This window comes from Elaeis guineensis, chromosome 8 (genome assembly GCF_000442705.2).
Source record: "Elaeis guineensis isolate ETL-2024a chromosome 8, EG11, whole genome shotgun sequence".
Classification (NCBI taxonomy): domain Eukaryota; kingdom Viridiplantae; phylum Streptophyta; class Magnoliopsida; order Arecales; family Arecaceae; genus Elaeis; species Elaeis guineensis.
Genome location: NC_026000.2, coordinates 12576089 through 12596888, shown reverse-complemented (window position 1 = coordinate 12596888; position 20800 = coordinate 12576089). Strand labels below are relative to the sequence as shown.

Below are 20800 nucleotides of genomic sequence, written 5' to 3'. Positions count from 1 at the left end.
GGGTGCCGTAGCCATTTTATGGTAAGCTTCCAGATACAATGGTAAAGGAGAACAATTAAGTAACCGAATCGACAAATGGTGAGACGCAAGGTAATTATTCTACACCATCTTTGGAACTATCAGAATCCTTGACTATTATTTTACCATCCCACCACATATTTTCCTTGCAGTTTTCTAAAGGACAAATGTACAAATTAGCACTTCTCAACCAGGATTGCAACAAAATATAAACCTTATTTCTCGTGTGCCCCACATCAAGAAATAGTATGGCGCCAAAACTTCTGAAAAAGCCCTCTTTTCTATTCCATATTTTAGCCAGAGGCAGTCCAGTAACTCTTGATTCTTTTGTCTTTGAATTACATTCTCTCCCATAGAAAAAACTAAGGGAGACCAAGTCCATGCTGAGCAATTTGAGAAGCCAAATCATTCTCATGAATTTATTTTTTCTATAGACAAAAATATAATTACAACAGCGCAAAATGAAGATATTGTTCTCAGGATGCAGACGACCACTCGCCCTTGCATGGATAATGCATGGAGTTAACACTCAAGAGAACCCTCAGCAGAATGTGAATGCGGATAACCGAATCATAAAACAAGCATTCAATGGAATTTACGGTAGCCTCATTACCTCTCTAAGAACCGGTTAAGAACAGTCCTTCTAGAGGGAACTTCATCGCTATCTTCCTTCTCTGGTTTAACAACTGTATTGAGAGCACAACGAATAACAGAATTGACTTGTTTCCTCAGTCTTGCATTATCTATAAATATATCTGTCAGCATTTTTCTTATCTCATCATCTGCATTAATTGGATTTTCGCCATTTGTAGCAATTAGATTTTCAGAGGATTCACTACTTCGAGCTGCATCCACATCTGAGATGGTCTGTTCCTCATACCGTGCAAGGAGTTGTGCCTATAGAGAATCAGCATTCAATCACTTATTAATGTAAAATCAAATTTTTAGATGAACTTATGCAACCACCTATAAGTCTGTGAGAAAGAAAATCATAACAATCTAAACTTTAGCTCACTGTTGTGCATTTTAAGTACTAAAGATGATATTAATTTGTTTATAGCAGGAAATGCAGATCAAAACTTTTTTATAGGAAAAATGTAGTATTGCACAAGATAGGACTCAGAAGGTGCATCAATCAACAGCATTATATAGGGCACAGTAAGGCAGAATATGCCAAGTTGCTGACATTTTGCTCCAGTTGGAAGAAAGTGAGAATTATATATGAATTCTCATGCTTTCCATATTGGCCTTGGCGGCTGTTTCAATGTGAATCTTCATGATGGCCTTCCTTTCAATAATTTTGATAAGCTTTACTTGCATGCCTAGTTTTGATGTATCCAGAGATGCCACAGACATGGTTGACCTGAGTTAATTAAACTGAAAGAAAATAAAATATTTCTGACAGAAATCTTATAACATAGCCCTAAATTCAGAAGCCAACTCATGTCATACAAAGACATGTAAATGCATATGTGCATGGCATACATGCTGATGACTATAACTCAACCTCGACTAATATGCCTTGTTCCACTTATTTGGGGCTGTAAAGATCAAGGTTTGATCCATCAAAGTTCAAGAAATGTATATGACCAGCTCTCTGCAGAACCATGTGATTTGGCTGTTAGCTCTTGGCCAAGGAATCATTGGACCAAATAGGAGCTTGACGTGATTTAAAGGGCCAGATCTGTAATAGGCAACATACATATCCTGTAGGTGGGTTGTATAAGCTCATGCAGCCAAGAAGAAACCATCCAAGGTTACTGGGACTTGGAAGGAGTCTAGATGAAAAAGAGCAAAAGAAAGGGGCAAAGACAAGTTTCAATATTGAAAGTCCATCTGTACTGAAGAAAGCAAGAACCAGAGAGCAATACAATGACGTTGACAATTATACATTTTCTTCAAAACATTTCCCTAAATAAAAACTCACAACCATCATCCCATGTTTATATTATTTGTAACTTCTAATTCACACATCTGACAAGATTGATAAAGTTAACAACTAATGAATTTATATTAGGGTGGCAGGCACTCAAAATGAGTTTGAGGCAAGTTTCAATCACAAGTTCTGCTGAATATGGCAAACTATGTGGTTTTTCATCTTATTTCTGACTGGAATTGGGTTATTTCCCTCTAAAAAAACAATAAAAGGTCCATTTCAAGGAGGAATTGGTTGAGAAGCATGCGTCTGTTCAAATCTTGACAAAGAATCTAGGTGAAATGGTAGGGTAACAACTTTGATATAGGAAGCTGTGATCATCTCAGAGGCACAAATATGCCAAAAAGCCAAAATAGATGCAGTTCCAGATGACAATGTAAAACTCAGTGTCCAGTTAATTAATGGTCCCAAGGCATATGTTAAGAACAATGAATCATGAAATGTCAAAATCTAATTGAATTCAAGAGGATTAAACATTATAAACTTTCTATAACAACCTGCAATTCCTAGTATAATTTACTCATAATCTTACTTCCTAATATTAACATCTTCAAGTCTATCATTTACGCTTCATTAAATAAATCTTAACGACTCATTTGGTGACAAAAAGGAATGAGCAATAGGAACTGCGAGCAAATTGAAATAGTTGATATTGTGCTTAACAATAATTATATAACCAACAAGAATAAGACATGTCCTTGTTGATTAATAGACGTGATCACCTTAATGAGTACCCACAGGACATCCATTAATATTTCCCTAAAAATATCATAATATTCCATCAATAAAGTAGCTGGAATCTTCTTCTAAGAGTGCCCCAGTTGCTTTGAAATCTCTCTATAATCTTGTTCCTGTAACCCACCACCTTCTCACACATCCACCCCTAGAACTTGGTATCTTCTATGGCTATCCTAAAATAATCAAAATCGTAATCTAATAATAAATGTATCATTCATTATATAATTCCATTTTGAATCCTTCTGCATCTTTTTAATAAAAAGAAATAATCATATAAGTAAGTTTCTATTATCTTATAATACTACATATAATTTTGTAGAGATGCTTCCTACGCACTTTTCTTAAAGTGCCCGAGTTTTTAGAGAGTTTGCTTTCCCATTCCCATGGAGTCTATGTATCCTCCTGACATAACAAAGATCCAGCCTTTGCTTCTCAGTATCAGGTGGCTTCATTAAAGATAATGGAATAGAAAATCATGCTTATTTATAGAATCATCTTAGTGCTTTCCATTATTAATGGATGCTCTAACAAGTAGAAACTTCTCTAATTTGATCAGAAGTGATTAGTATCAGTTTCCATAGATGCTTAAGTTCATTTGAACAATCTAGCTTAATTAACTGAATAATTTGATCATAAAGGTAGACATAAAAGCAAGAGACACTTCCCTCACAAAGTTAATTTATTAAATCCAAAGGAACCAAGACCACATGAAGAGATAGAGAGAGAGAAAGAGAGAGAGAGAGAGAGAGAGAGGAGAAAATTGAACAGGATCACCACTCACCAGTATGAAATAATTACTTCAAATATAGAAACTACAAACAGAAATTGGAATCACCATGAAAGTTAAAAAACCATTAATTATCTGAATAGATAACCACTGAAGAATCATAAATTCACCTCTGCAAGAAGAAGGCCAATTCTATTATCTGAAGTTGCCAGAAGATCCAGAGCATCAGATAGTGATGATGGATTAATACTGAACCTGTCTTCTGATTCTGAAAGAAAATTAACACTGCATTCTTGAAGTCGATTGCGAAGAACCCTACATTCATCAAGAAGCTTCTTCCTTGCTGATTTTGCATGTGCCCATCTTTGCTTTTCCTTATGAGCAACCCTCTGGTATATAAAATTTGAAGAAAGAGGGCTAAATTAGCAAGCAGGTCATTCCAAAAATATGAAGTCATAACAACCTAGGACCAAGATTTTAAACAATGCATTATCCCATTATAATGGACCCCCACCGAAACCATTATTTACTATTATAATGGTCATTATGGCTCTTATTTGTCGCAAAAAGAAATTTTATAAATTTTTAAATATTAAAATAACCACTGAAGTAATAGCTGTTATATCGATTTATAATGGGATAACAGGAAATAACAGAAGGATAAAGGTGTTATCTTTTGCTTCACTTTTCATTCAATAAAATAATTTTTTTCTGACTCTGGAATTTTGAGGCAATACATTTGAATTTTGGAAAATATTGTTTTATTTAAAAGAAGGTATAAATTAAAATAATAGTAGTTGTCTAAGTTATAACAGTCCACTGTAACCAGAAATAATGGGAAATAATGATAAATAACAGCCATTATCTTTTTCCTCATTATTTACCCTCAATAACACCAATAGGAGTGGCCAATACCATTATAACAGTTGGTTTAATGGTTATAAAACAATTATTTAAAATCAAAATTCACCATTTCAGTACTAAACCTGTACTGGTACCATCCTATTATAGTGCTGATACATGATATGGTATGGTAAGATTTATTGTACCAAGTGTTGGTAAGGTATGAAATACCAATATGTTACAGTATATCAAGTATGGTATAATACCAACTGGTACAACAAATCTTACTTGAAACCATTTCTAGAACTGAAGCTTATCATAATCCAAAACTACTAAAAAGTAAATCAATACAATAAAGTAAATTTTACAATCTTATCAATTGAAAAGGCTAGATAATATTGAGCTTACTAAATTAATCCAACTAAAATTTTCACAGTTTCCAATAAAGTTTTACATATGGCTCAAATTACACAAGGACAACAAAAACAACATCGATTGTCAATGACCCCAATGGACATTGGATTTGTTTAAAAAAAAAAATCCCTGATTAAATGACCTGGCAAGGAAAAAATAAAGATCTCTATAGAACTGCCACCACCTCTGAGACAAATTACCAAACAAAACTCAAAAGTGGAACATGATCTATAGTTTTTCTATAATAATAGAGCTTAACATGTGTGATGCATGTGCAGATAATCTTTCTCAGCGGAGAGCATATTTTTGATTTCGCAAGACTGTATTTAAGAAAAACAGAAACAAATGAGGAGTTTTAAGCGAAACAGTCCAGGCACATGCTGGACTCTTGTTCCTTTTTTCTTTTTCTTTTTCTCTCTCTTCTTTTTTTCTTTTTTTTTCTTTTTTTTTGTTTTTTTTTTTTTTTTGAAGTGCCATTAGAGGCTGCAGAATCCAGAATGTGCTGGATTCATGACCTTCTTTATTAAGTTCGGCGTAGGACAGGAGAGCCTAGAGTCCACCATGTGCATGCTGGACTCCGAAACTTTCCAATCATTATATTCATGATTTTGATACAAAATGCAGCTCATATGATGGTTGCAAAATAAATGATCATATAACCAAGTGCATTTATTTGAGCTAGGGACATGTTCCAATCCTTACAGCTCAGGCAAAACATATAATAGCCATGATTTAGAGCAAGGTATCATGTACGGACCAAGAACTAGCTCCATACATACCATATAATTCATTGCACGCCAGCACTTTGCAGACTTGGCATGCACTGGCATCAGAACATGCCGAGTACTAGCATGCAGTTGCTGCCACTCCAATGCTAGATAACAGTAAGGCACTGGCATAAACATTTAGTGTGCCAACTGGCACTCTAATCCATGATTTGAAGAGATGCACGTAACACAATGTCCTGATATAGCATATCATATGCAAAAGTTCTGAGATTATTGCAGCCTTTCCATTTTTCCCATATGTTTTTAAACAGCAAGTGCCTAATTCCACCTTGATAATTTGTTTGATCTTTTGGTTCATTCCCATTTTTATTGTATTACTCAAAGATAAAAGATAATTAAAAAAGAAATATGATATATAGCTGGACATTACTACTCATTTTGAGCACATTTGGCAATTTCCTTCATGAGCTAAAGCTGTCTCCCGTTTACTTGCATTCTTCAGGTATAATTAAATGCATACCTCTAATTCAGTCTTTTCTTTGAGAGACTGATTTAGCAATTCCCTCAGCTCCGCTTGAGAACTCCTGAGAAATTTCACCTCTTTGACAAGAACTTTGATATCTGCTTTTGACTTCATTTCTAATTCTTCTAGACGTTTCTGCATGATCTCTAATTCTTCTTGTTTAGTATCTAACTCCCGCAGCAATAATTCTTTCTCACCACTGGCAGTTATTTTTTCTGACTCTGCACGAGTTTTTTCATTCTGCAACATTCAAGGAAAAAAAAAAAGAAAATGGAGAAAAACCAGTTCTTGTGAGCATACCCTATATTGAACAAATAAGTAATAAGATAGAGGAAAAAACAAACTTGCTCAATCTTCAGCCTTGACTCCATCTCTGCATACTTCCGGTGATGTTCATCCATATCCCATTGCATTTGTGTCACTCTTTCTCTTTCAACTAAAATGGCTTGTTGCAAGTTTTCTTTACTTTTCTGCTTAGTGACTTCCAGTTCCACCTCTAAATCCTTGACCTAGAACCACAAATATAAATTACAGTAAGGAGACACCTTATGGAGATACAGCAAGGTTACCAAACAGTTCTCAAGTTATAAGAGGACTCAAATAGATTTGACATATCATATATTTGTCACTGTTTTTTTTTTCTTTTCATATCTAAATGCAGCACCTTTATCAAGGTTTAATAAATGAGAAAATAAAATTCAAAAAACCAATTTGATAATAAGAAAGAAGTTCATATTTCATAAAACACCTCTCACATTAAATTTTAGAAGCATAAAAGACATGCAATTTTGATTAGCCATGCCAAGCAGATCACAAAAACAATTGTCCAAGATGCACCTTTGTTGTAAGGTATTCTTTCACGGCCATTTCTTGATTCAGTCGAGCTATAAGATCCTCCATATCTGTTTTTACTGTCCCTAATCTTCTTTTCATGGTGACAAGAACTCTATTCAATTTATGTCGTTGATCAAATGGAAGGACAATTTGTGCATCATTGAGAACATGTGTCTCCAAGCTAGATAGAGCTTCAACTGCATTTTGAGCTTCAGAACCACTAGGAAGATCAATAGAGCCATCCCAAATCGAATTAGTCATCCCAGGAACTGATAATTCACTGCCTCGAATGGAACTTATGTCACTCCCAATACTTTCGGCAGAGAGTTTTCGACTATGACCAGAAAGCTTATCATGATTCTGTTCTGAAGTTGACTCTAGTCTGTCCCTGGAAAGAAATGTCTCCTTTGAAGTCACATCGAAACTATCCCTCTCCGAAACAAGGTTCTCTCTTCTGTGGTGCAACCTACTTCTAAGAAACTCTTCTGGCTGATCCAGGATTGATTCTCCCAGGATTCCATTAGCAACTGCCCCTCTTGGAGCAGTTATTTCATAAGTCATTGCTAGATCTTCTGGACTAGTTTCAGAAATTTGGACCTTCCCTTGCCTGGGAGTTCCTGAGTCTGATGCTTCATATACATCACTACCAATGTCTGAAGCAACAAAGTGGGACTTAGATATGACTTTTGAACCATCAGCAATAGAAACACTTGAGCTAGGTCTGAGTGGAACTGAAGAGGCCACGGCAATAGCATCACTTGAAGAGCTAGTTTCCAAATGATCATGATTTGCATCCCTAAATGCTGAAGAACAAGGTGTGTAAGTAAAATGCAATCACATATCAAAGAAAGAAAATTAGCTTGACCATAATAAAAAGAAAAGATTAAAAGCCAACTAATGTGTATGAAATGTTAAATTAGATATTCAGGATGCATAAAAAAGCATTCTATATCAGAACATGTCATTGGGAATCTATAGCCAAAAACATTCTATGTAAAGCATGGCCAGAAGATACATAAAAATGATTGACAATTAAGAAACTGACAGATGCAGCATAACAAAAACACACACAGGACACGCACAACACATGCATGCAAGCACAGCACAAATGCATGCATGCTCACAGGCAAAGAAACACAACGATACATACATGATACGTAAATATGTATATATACATATATGCATGATAACACCTACATGACCTTGCAGCAGCTTCTAGATCAAGAAAATTTGCCACAGGAGCACTTCTAGATAGGTCAATGTCAGAAAGTAGCTTTCCCATCCATTCCTCCAAATCATGCCTCCTCTGCAACATAGCTATCCAGTTTGAGAATTATTAATCACCTAGCAAGGAAATGCACTACAGGACACCAAAAGAAAAAAGACTTTAAAATTGGGAATCTCCTGATATGTTCAATAATTAAAATGAAAAGTGATATTTATGTTTGAAATAATTTTAGACATTTTTTGGTAAAAATTGTTTTATCTTGTGCTGTTGTACAAGAGTGCAGAAATCCACTATCCTTGGAGCAGCAAACAATAACAATGACAGCATGATGATGATAAAGGAAAAAAATACAAAGAAAGTAAAAAATATATATGTTTGATGTTAAATTATCTCAGAAAAATATAAGTTAGGATAGGTAGCATATCAAGTATTTCCTACATATCAGACAAGAACAAATGGAAAACTTAAAATAGAAAATTATTCAAAAATTTTCTTGATTAAGATATTAAATGTTTATTTGGATAAAATATGGAAAGGATTGCTAGAGAGATAACTAAAACTATCTCAACTCTCTTTTTGACAAGAAAGCATTTTTTTCGGAGGAATACGTCAAGCAATGCAGAGCTATGCCATAAACAAGACATCTAAATCACATCAATATGAAAGAGAAAACTCTTATTCAATGTTCAATTTCAATAATTCACTGAAGTGAAGTTCCCTTGTTCTTTAAGGAATCAGCACTATACCTCAAAACAAACGAATTTAAAAACCATCATGCCATTCTCATCCAATCGAAAAGAAGAAAAAATTCCTTCAACCCACTTAACTCAAATCTCTCAACAAGATTTAGGAAAAAGTAGAAAATTTGGTGAAAGTAATGTTTAGGTCCCCTTTTCTTTCATTGATCATTGATCCTAAACTGAGATACATCGCCTCCATTTATAATAGTAAGGTCCGCCCTTGTATAAATTAGGTTGGATTGCTCTTCTAATTCGAACAGGACCAGCTTTCCCAAAATAGACATGACTAGTAAAAATAAACATGAAAAAGCTAAAATCCAATGTAAGGTAGATCTCAACTCCTACATCAAATTTGCTTACAATCACTCCACCTAACTCTTTCTAGACTGAGAGATATATCCAGTCAAAATCTTTTCCGAAAAGAATGGCTCATTTCGAGGCCCAAATAATGAAATTAAGACTTGATTGCTAGCCGCACCGCCCTAAACAAAATAATATATACACACACACATACATATATATGCATGTGTGTGTCTCTCTCTCTCTCTGTGTGTGTATGTATATATGTATGTATATGTACATTGTCATGGCATCCACAAATTTTTTAATTGCAAAATCTACAAGATTCTTGATCCCTTTGGCTTCTTCACATCTATCCTTATAACTTCAAGCTTTTCGACTCATTTGAGAGATAATATCATATAGTTAAGCCAGCTAAGCATCCAAACAAGCCCTAGAGCTTGAAGGCGATATATTAGAACATGACAAAAGTGTAACCTCAAAATGAATACATGTCATTTTGGTTACCAACAGATAATTAAGGGCAACTAGTGAGTTGATGTAGTTTTAACTAGTGTTTCTAGACCCACTGAGCCAAACCTAACTGCCAAGTCACAAGCACCTTGTTTGATTGTGGGTCAGCTAATGATTGATAGGCCAACCCAAATCCTTCACTAATTCTATGTTCCCCTCTTTCTCTAAAGCACCAAACCGACCTTGCAATAATTTTGCATTCTTTTCTCTTTCATCTTCACATACTAAACCAACTCCCACTCCAAGTCTCTCCTCCCCACCCAACCCTCCCAACAGAAAAAAAGAGGCACTAGCTCTAGCATATCTCCTAAAAGGGCATGATGAAGAAAACAAGATTGCCTCCTTCCAATAGGTGGCTACACTGATTCCCAAGAAATTTGGTTGTCCCATTTTTATAAACATAAGATTCAACAACCCTGCCTCCACTGCCACATGATCCTGCCAGGCCGCCTCCTTCTCACAAGATCTAATCCAATGACCTTCATTCCCATAAGATTCAATCCTATCACCTCCTACCGCGTCCTTACCATAGGATCCGGCCATGCCACCTTCCCCACCATGAAATCCATCAATCTTGCTCCCATTCCCATAAGATTCAGCCATGTCGCCTCAAACAACGAGACTACCTCTCCATTGTCCCAAATCTCCTGTTGAAACTAATTGACTACCTTTGATGACCCAATCAAATGCAGAGCAACATAAGCACAACTACCACCACCATGGTAAGAGAATGCTTCCTTTTGCTTCACCTGAAAGGATGTAGAGGGTGAAGAATGATCTATTATTGGACAACTTACCAAGACAAGGTGAATCCGGATCAATCAAACAGTTCAAATTGGTTTTACCATCTGAACCTTCAAATCAAATGAGTTGTGATCCGACCCAATTTGCTGATGGATGATGGGTCAACAAACACTAGTTGACCAGGTGTTAAATACTTGTTTTAACCTTTGCAATTCAACTTGCAAATAGAGGTGGTATCAAGTTGGATGAGGTCTGAATAACAATTCAACTTGCAAATAGAGGTGGTATCAAGTTGGATGAGGTCTGAATAACTCCTAACCAAAGTCCAAACTTGTCAAGAGTTGGAGTCTTTGTTTTAACCCAAACCCTATCCATCCAAGAATTGGATCAAGCCTCAGTCCAAGTAGCATCAAGTAATGATTGGCTCTAAGTTAGGTCAAGTATAGATCAAGTCTAGGTCTTGGCTAGGTCAAGTATGTATTTAGGTCCAGTTCAAGTCAGGCACCATCCTTTGTGTCCTTAAACTATTCACTAATGGCATAGCCTCAGAGTACAATTAACAAGTTTTATATGAAATGTGAGGGATGCAAGGGTAAAACTAGACAATATACATACTAAGTAAACTATGGTCCCCAATCAGGTTCCGATTCAGGTCATGTTGGGTTTGTAAAATTCAAACCAAACCCTAACATAATTTATGGATTTGAACTAGTTATGTCTAGATAAAGTAAACATCTAGCTAAGGAGGCAACAAAGTTAAATGGGTCTATATCCAGACCCGTACCTGATCCATGAGCCTATGGGTATGAAATGAGGCCAGAAACTACATATTTGCATATTGATAAGACCATTTACTATTTCTTGAAACTCAATCTCCCTCTCAGATAAACCATATAGCCAAGAGAAACCATGAACCAGAACATAAAAACTCCCCCCCCCCAACCTAAGGTGAAGTCTTAATGAAGCCTCATTTGATCAATTCGTTGTTAGATTTCTTATTAGTGATATAATATAGTTGAGTCCTTAAATGTATATGCAAAGAATGGTCTAAATAAGTAGTTAATCCAATTATTTTGGCATTATTGTTAATATTTATAACAAGTTGACTGCATCCAAGGTTTTTAAGTTCTGGCGGGATAGGGGGCATCCTAGCTATCCCATGCAATCCCTATGAGAAAACGCAACCAGGATAAGGTCAGGACTCTAAAATCCATTTATGTGGAGAGAGGAGGAGGAAATAAAGGAAGGAGAGATGAAGAAAAGGGAAAAAAGTGAAAGAAAAGAAGAAGAAAAAGGAAAGAAGAAAGGAAGGAGAAAGAAAAGAAAAAGATAAAAAAGGGATACAAACTAGAAAGAAAAAGGAAGGAAAAGAAAAGAGGTAGAAGAAAAAGAAAGAAACGGACAAAAGAAAGAAAGCAAGAAAGGCAAGAAAGAAGAATGGGAGATAGATGGAGAATATCTATTGGGATGCATGATTGGGACCACCATCAAGACGGGTGGAACAGTAGACTGTTCCGTTCCATGGAAAAATCGGAACATCCCCATCCCATAGGATTTATAATCTTGATTACATCAAATAAATATTTAACATAATGCATTACAAAGATACAAGAAACTTGATACTCCAATCAATTTCTAGTATATCTAATGTCACAAGCACAATATCTTAAGAAACCAACATATGTTATGGCAACGAGCTTCTAATAAAAAATGCAAGACCCTATAAAATACAACTTACATGACTATCAAATATAAATCAGATCTAAACACAATCAGATCTACACAACAGGATCTATAAACTTAGAATGAAAGGCTACACTGACCTCTTCTAAGAGAATCCGACTGGAATTTATTCTCAAAAGAGCATGCTTCGGTGGGGCTGGAGGAATATCCTTTTTCGGAAATGCCTTCTTAAGCTACAAAAGAATGGGAACAGTTTAAAGGAACTGAAGTGAATAAACTTGGATCTGAATGTATAGACAGCTTACTTTATCATATTCCCAAAAATGTTGCAGTAAACTTGATCATTATGCGATTAAGTTAAATAAGTGATGTTTTTCCAAGTACAAGGACTTCATTAAGAAAACCATGAAACCAGTAGAAACTATTAAAAAACAAAAGCATACATGAAATTTATAAATGACAGTAGCTGCTGAAGCACAAGCATATGTGAAACTCTAAATTTATCAAGTTCTGCATCTTATCACATCAAATAATTAAGACAAATTTTAAGTTTAGCTATTCGTGGACAAAGCTTAATTTGTAAAGCAGACTTTTAAAAACAGAATAGTAATTGTGAGATGCATAAACTAATACAGAGAGCCATCAATGCACGTCTTAAGAATCCTGTAGCAAACCATGCAACAAAATTAGGGTGAAGACAACAGTCAAAAATTTAAAATGAACGTCCACGGTTCGCATAACAGAAAGTCAAGAGTTAAGGCACGGTTCACATAATCTAAATTTTCTCAGAGTTATGCAAAGAGATATTGGAAGGATCTTTAGAAAAGCATATAAGTTGCCGCCTTAAATTATGCAGATTGATTTTCAACTGTTCAGAAAGTTAATAAGTTTACTTCCCCCTGACTTAATATGATTGAATAATCTAAGAGCTGTCTGTCATAATTGACTAAGCCCCGGCAATCTTGCCAAATGCAAAATGGCAAGTTAAGGTCGGCATGCTTCACAGTATCCCTGTCATAGCAAATGGCATCACCAGTACAAGTCCTCTGTGGATTTGATGCCGGAAACAGCCTATTAAATGTTGTTAGATGTGTCCACTTCAATGAAAGAAGGAAAGGTACACCCAATAAGTATGGTTATTCTTCGGATTCAAGCGATCCTGACAGACAAATGAGCATTCTCATTCTATTTGCAGGCACATCTAGCATAAGGTTAGTATAGGATAACAAGGGGGAAGGCTTGAAACATTAGGAACTGATGCTAGGATGTGGGCTTTGGAATTCTTATGAGTCATATGACAACACATCTACTTGTACAATAGCTCCAGCAAGGATCATGATAAAAGAATTTTGAGCTAGGACATCTAGCCATATAAATCACCAATGTGGTAATTAGCTCTATGGCCCCATTCAGACTTCACAAGCCAAGTGTTGATCGAGGGCTTACCTTTCACATCCAATTGCACGAGTGATTCCTAAAAAGAAAAAGTAAAAAAAAAAAAGAAGAGAGAGGCCATTTTGGCATCTCAAAAGATGCAAATCATCCTACTTGCTCTGATGGTATGCCCCAAATGGAAAGGATGACAATTTAGTAGGCAGATTAGAGAAATCATTGGAGATGGGTCATATGCATATTTTAGGCATGGGATATATTCCCTTATAAAGAAGGCTACTAGAGGAAGACACCAAAAAACATGCTTCCACTAAAGCAATAACTACTATCACAGTTGCCTAGGCCAATGCTTCAGATAATGTGCATGCTCATAGCCTAGAGAAAAGTTTCATATTACTATTCTAGGTCTAAGCAAGAGAAGGAACAAAAAGAGATTGGCAAACTTTAAATCCTTGATGGGTTTGAACAGTGTTTCTCACCATGTAATGTCCCACCTATTGTTCATTTGAACTAATTGATACAGTGATGCCCACATTACCTCTCAAAGCATACAGCAATGGGCGTAGGGCAACCCATACAACTAGAAAAGTCCAGGCCCTTCATTCAGAAGTTAATGCTATAAGATTATAGTGAAGCATTTTGCTCAAAAAGCAGATACTGAAAGAGGCTTTAGGATAGATCTTGTCCTTCTTTAAAGCAAGTGGCTCGAGACTGAGGACTCCGAAGGTGGTAGATAAGTAAGCTAGTTGCATGCATCTTGTGAACATTTAAGGCCAAAACCAGGATTCCATATTCTTGTCAACACTAACTCAGTGATGCTATTCTCGCCCCTTGCATAGGAAGACTATTCCCAACAGGAAGATACAAGTTAACAGTCACTGATATTAAATAGTATATGCTCGTATTCAAGATCAAGGTATTTTTTACTGTTGGAACATGAGGGTGATGGTGTTACACACTCTCAGAAGCATTTTTCGAGACGTTGAAGTCCAAGGTTTTAGGACCAGGCTGTCTTGCCAAGGAACAACTGCAGGTGCAGGTTTTGATGGTTTTAACAAACAAAAGTAGGTTTTGCCAGCATGACACAGATGGTAGCGAATATAATGTTCCATTTTGAGTTTACTTGGGAACTTTGAAACAAATCTAATTCTGAAAACAGGATGCTGCAGTTCTGGCAGCATGTTTAAATAGGAGAATAAGTATAGTCCTGTATCAAACCACCTCAATCATGCAGTTCAAGAAAGGTTTCAGCAAGCATAAGCCTGAGCTGTTTGGATGATCATGCAACAGGAATACAATATGCATTCTTATATTTGCCCCTTTGTTTGTCTTTCAAATGGCAAGGTGCCAAGTGATCTAAGGATATATAAACTTAACCAAAAGAATCTCTTAAACTAGAAGGTTATGAATTTGCTACTTTGTACCTTCCCATCTATATTTGAAGGTCAAATGCTATTGCAATAACACCTTGGCCTGTTATCTTTTTCTATCAGATATGTCAAATTGACTCACAGTAAAATCTCTTTTAACCATTACAAATGAAACTAGGTGCATGTTTGAGAAAAAGGATCAATGAAACATATTACAAAGGGACAATCATGCTTGACATCAATGGCCAAATGAATTTTATACTTACAGCAGAATATAACTGCAAGAAGTCACTGAATCTTCTAAGTATTCCATGACTTGTGCTGACCCCTTCTGGAGATTGTATACCAATATGAATCCTGTAAAACTGTCCTTTAAGGTTGTTAAAATAAAGATAAAAGAACAAAAACTAAAGCACAAACTCTTAGATCCATTATTTTAAGATGTCTATTAAGCGAATATTTTAAAGACTGATGCTTGAGAAAAGTTGAAATGTACAGGTATTACGTCATATTTTTGCTATTGTATTGAACATTTAACAAAAAGATCCACCTATTAAAGACAATATGATTCCCGTATAACAATAATATCTCCTGAAGATAAATAGATAGAACATCAAATAACTGAAATATAAAACCCATGGTTCTTTTAGCATACAAAATCATAGTGGGCAGTTTGTTGATATCAAATTCTAGGTTGCTCAATGATTATAAATAATTTGCAATCCTCAATGTCAATAGTTTATGGGGGTAAAGCTCTTATAATATGTAATAGTGTATCCATCATGATCATATAGTCCTTGTGAACCAGATCAAAATCACCACCTTCATATCACGAACCATTCACTTCCCTTTGACGTCAGCATTAATTTGATGATGTTTCCTTCAGTTAGAAACTAATTTAACATGGCAACAAATATGAAATTTTGAAACTCTGATTATGATGACACATAGGATAGTCCCTTAGCACAATTCTTCTCAAACACAAATTTAAAGCTCTTAATTAAAGAAAGTTGAACAAATCATTACATTTTAATGACCATGAACTACTTATTTTCCATAACTGCAAACAAAACCATATATATATTTTTATAGAGAGCTAAAACCACATCGATAGTCGAGCAAATTTAGTGAAGCAAAAAAAATAAAAATAAAAATCTGATGAAGAATCCAACAACCAACTGTTGAATCTGACCTATTCTTGTCATTTGGATGAAGAGAATGAATTTATGTCTCTTATCAACTCATGATATGCTTACTTCATCTTGTCCCAGATGGTGAATATTAAATGGTTAACATAGTGCTTTATATGTATCCAAGAATTATAATGAGGGAAATGAAAAAATTACAACTATAGGATTCAAGAAGCTGTCATGGGATGCTCCAGGATCAGTTTGAACTATCCAGGAAGGAATCATGACACAGTAACTCCAGCCGGTGTGAGAATTGTGAGGCCATACCGTGTTTCTCCCATCCTACATCCACACATGTATACTATATGAGCAAATAGCAAAAATACGAATGCAAGAACCATATGATGATTGTGCACTTTAAAATATAATTATTCTAGTTTGAATAATGATGACAAAGAACTAAAAGATATCTTATATGTTTTTCAAAAGCAATCATATGGGATAATGGACAAAAAAAAAAAAGAAAAAAAATAGTAACTCGTTGAATGTAATTTGAAACAGCAACTCCAAAAAGAAGTTCCAATTAAAATGGTAGTTGAGAGTTTTCCTCATTAATCAAATGTTACAACATTCTTGCAAAAGGAAACATTGCAAATGAAGAATGCAACTTCACATGTGATTTGAAGTATCTTAAGAGCAACAATTATCAGAAAAAAAATACAAGAAAGGAGGAGGAATAAAAGAGTAGCAATCTACTGCATTATTAGTCCCAAATTCCCACTCTATGCATGAGGGTCCATGTAATCCATCTCCATGCCACTTCATCTCTGCTAATAATTACTCATGTATCAAATAAACAAACCCTGTGCGGTTTAGTTTTTTATTTTCAGGAAGAAAAGCAAGAGAAATGCACCTTCCAAAAAAGAGAGATACTAATCAAAGTACATGAAATTTTTTTTTTAAAAAAAATCATATTGTAAATCACAATCACCCATGCCACTTCTCGCATGCATCACACATGGCAACAACTAGAAGGGTAATATGACATTCAATGCAAAACTGTCTGCTCTATTTTATATGAGATCCACATAACTGATATTCTTTAATGTGGCTTTAATAAATGCAAGGGTCTAAAAGAGAAGGGAGACAGCCTCAAATAAGGATTAGGCCCATAATAGGAACCCCCAGCCAAATGATGAGATTATAACAGGTAACTATGTCATGGTTATTACTTGTTGCTTTCCCAAATAAACAAACTTCAGGAGGAGGGGAGGGTGCACATCACCTAGTGCACTAAGTTGGTCTTTCTTATTGAAATAAAGAATCAGTAAAATATGGAATTCAATCATTTCTTGAAAGCTAAAACTACTATTCAGGACATGCTGGAGCATCTCAAATGACAGAATGTCAATGATATGCAATGGCCAAATGTCACATGTTCAAATGTAAATGTCCATAATTTCTAGCTCAGTTATTTAGTACAAGAAAAATGGTGAGGAGGCCTTGAATGGCAACTCTGGATGAATCATGAATTAGTCACCATTATATATGCCCAGACTGAAGAAGCAAAATGCAGTCATCCACTTAGATGACTAAATGCAGACAATATATATAGCCAGTGAGATCAAGCACATACCATGGACAGTAAATGCCCTCCGAGTGAAGCGAATCACAATGTAAACTATGCAGCTTTCAGATATATAACAATTTAACAAATTGCAATTTTGTAATCTTACTACACTATTAGGTTATTAACTCAATGATTTATGTTGTTACAAATTTAGTTGACACTTTCCTTGCAGTTTTTTGCTCGTATGAGCAAATAACATGAAAATGTTGGGGGAGGGGGGATCAAGAAATGATGTATTCTGCAAATGCTTGTGATGACCATGGTTTGTGGATGAATACCAGCTATAACTGGTACTCATGGGCGGACGTGACAGTTTTCATATTATGGAGGGTGTTACGCTGTTCTTGTTGTTCGGGTTTTTTTTTTTTCACTTTTCTTGACCCACAGTTTTGACCTGTGGTTTTCCTTATCACATTGTCTAGATGGTGATTCGTCCTGGCACCATCTTTATCTTTCTTCCTTATTACTCTGCTCGAAGCATTTGAACTAGTTTTCATTTTTGCTGCATCTTCTCCTTCTTTCCCTCTTTTTTCCCTTTACAGCAGTTATGACCACCATATTCCTAATCACTTCGTCAAACTGTTCTTGCCATCTTTCTCATACTTCCTTTCTTCAATGGAAAACTACAAAGAGGCATTGGACAATTGGAACGAATAATAGTTGATGGTTAAGATGGTTACAGCTTTGAGATGATGGAGTAGAGGCCAGATTTTACTCAGTTTATCCAAAGGTAAATTTCATGATAATAATTGTAAATTACAAAATTGAGAAAGGAAACATTTATGATGAAGTCCATCAGAAGAAAGCCAATGGGCCGAACTGTAAGTTGGTGTTTTTTCATCCTCATAAGGGTAAATAGCTCGCATATTAAAATTAATAAATTTGCCATTTATTTTGCTGTTTTCATTGCTTGCATATTAAATTTAATTAACGCATTCAAATCAAGCAATCCTATAACTTCAAGCCAAACAAAACAATAGCCTTAAGATTATAATCATATTTCCATTATTGTCGTAAACCCCATCCAAAACAGAAAAAGCTGGAATATCAATGGCACATGACGAATAATCCCAATCGAAAACCCTAGAGCAACCCATGCGAATGTTCAGGATCGAGATTTTACGCAAAAAAACTAAAGAAAAGAAATCCAAAATCCATCATAAAATATTAAATTCCGGATCAGACTCCTTTGATCAGTCGAACAATAGCAAAAAGAAACTAGAATTGCCACGAAAAATAGAATCTGATATGAATTTAGAAATGGAGATCGGAGGAGGAGGGCTTACCCATTTCTTGGGAGGACGGCTCCAGTCCATGCCCAAGGGCAGCGGCGAAGTGCCATCGTGGCGGTGCTTCGGGGGGCTGTTCTTGGGCATCTCCCTCCTCGCAGAAAGGAGATAACGGAGCGCGAGAAGGATCGAGCTGTGAGTGTAGAGGGAGAGAAGACTGGGATCCGATCCGGGGGGGAGGGTGACTTGGGAGCGAGGCGAATCGATCGGCGTCCCCCTTCGAGGGAAGTCTCCAAAGCCCCCACCTAACCGTCCGTCCTCGCACAGTCTTCCAAGAACTCTCCTATGCTAGCAAATTTTACTGGAGGCGGGCACGTGCAGAGGAGTGGGGAGGAGAACTCCAGGAATGGACGGGCACTTCGTCGGTTAGAAATTAAGTGTTAAAAAAAACTACCTTTTGACCTCTCCAGTTTTTTCAAATTTTGCTTCTCCTTTTATTTAAAAATTTAAATAAATCCTTTAAGTTCTTCGTCTAATGCAATATAGTCCTGTCATCTATTTTTATTTATCTAAGTTCAATGAATTATATCATATGATAGCCATAAAATAATTTTATAATTAAAATTTTTTTTATTTAGCAACAATTTCTTACACTTTTTGTAAAGCAAGAGAGCAAACATAACAAATCTTTAAAAGAAATATGGAGACATACGAACTCACGTAATAGCTTAAAATAGAAAAGCACAACAGAGTTGAAGATATATGCAGAGAGTTTAGATCTGATAATTCTCAGATTTTTCTAAACATCTTTAAAATCTAACTAAATCTCATTTTTCTTGACCACTCAACTTACCTCTGCTATTCTTCATTTTGCAAATTTCACTCAGATGATAAACTCCTTATTTCCATTCACCATTAATACCTCCAATAGTACTATTAAAAATCTTCCTGACCTCCAAATCTCTTATCGATTGCAAATCTGCCTCCTAAGCACCTCTAAGATAGTCAAATCATCAATATCAAAATTGAAATGAAGTCCTAATTTTGAAAATTTATTTTAAATCCTTCATACAAGTTCTATAATAGCCTTCAAATTATCTCCATTTATTCCTTGCCTTCTCAACACTTTTAGTTTCTTTTTTGGAAGCTAAAGAGTGGAGATTTTTCAAAGTAAACAATAAAGGTGTGGGCGAGCAAGAGAAATCATCCGATTTCTAATGTGGGATCCTATAGGATGGGGTGAGTTGGCATTTGATATGAGAAGGTTGTCAGTGATAGCCAGCTAGTAAATCTTAATCTCTGGAGGATAATCTCACAATCAAAGGGCTCATAAAGCAAATCTTTATTCATTGACTTTATTTTGCAACCATTGCTATAAGCCACATAGGAATATTGATAAATCTCTTTGAGTAAAAGAAGAGTGGAGAAGAAGAAAGGGATTGATGAACAAAGGAGGGGCATTATGTTCTTTTTGTTTTTCTCTATTTAAGGCAATATTAATTGATCTTCTCACTTTCTTGTTTCTATTTTCATGGTCGATACTATTTCAGTGTCAAAGAAGAGGTTGTTGTTAGATGGAGACCTAAAGGGTGAATATTGCTATTGTCAAGAAGAATTTTTTCAATATATGGGAGATGGATCGTCACCTATAATATAATCAATTCCCTCAAAGCATCCATACTATACATGGATGGGACTTCCTTTGAACCATATGGTGAAGGCCTTGAAGTTTGATAGCTACATTAGAAATTATCCTAAAATAGAAATTCAAAAAAATAGTAAGAAAATTTTGTCATTTTAGATGATGTTTTAACAATATTTATGGCGGATAAGGCTTGAAACCATATTAGATCACTTAATGAACTTGAAGGAGGTAATTTAAAAATTTTAAACAAGAAGAGAGGAGAGTGAAACTTAGAGAGATTTAAAAAATTCAAAAATAATTTTCTCTAAAATATTGTATAGAAAAATAGACGTGCTTTGATTATGTATAGAAAAGGTTGGTGCATTAAAGAGTTATGTTAAAAGCATCATCATTCATGCAAGGGCATGGGTTTTATCGATGAGAAAGATCTTGTCG

The 20800-nt window shown here is 35.5% G+C and overlaps 1 protein-coding gene across 3 annotated transcripts; it reads right to left on the bottom strand.

Annotated features, from left to right (window-relative positions):
• Positions 1-279: 279 nt before the first annotated feature.
• LOC105050133 (PX domain-containing protein EREL1) lies at positions 280-19062 on the bottom strand. Of its 3 annotated transcripts, XM_010930029.4 has the most exons (10): positions 18778-19062; positions 16078-16203; positions 14998-15096; positions 12110-12202; positions 7959-8067; positions 6765-7564; positions 6272-6436; positions 5925-6167; positions 3590-3808; positions 280-915 (listed from the first exon to the last, which is right to left on the bottom strand). In XM_010930029.4, the coding sequence occupies exons 1-10, from the start codon at positions 18865-18867 to the stop codon at positions 628-630; spliced, it is 2232 nt and encodes a 743-aa protein (XP_010928331.1). In that variant the 5' UTR covers positions 18868-19062; the 3' UTR covers positions 280-627. The 3 variants fall into 3 exon arrangements, with proteins under 3 accessions (XP_010928331.1, XP_010928332.1, XP_073117967.1); XM_010930030.4 differs by lacking the exons at positions 16078-16203; positions 18778-19062 and having other exon boundaries at positions 7959-8078; positions 14998-15013; XM_073261866.1 differs by lacking the exons at positions 14998-15096; positions 16078-16203; positions 18778-19062 and having other exon boundaries at positions 7959-8121; positions 12110-12194.
• Positions 19063-20800: the final 1738 nt, after the last annotated feature.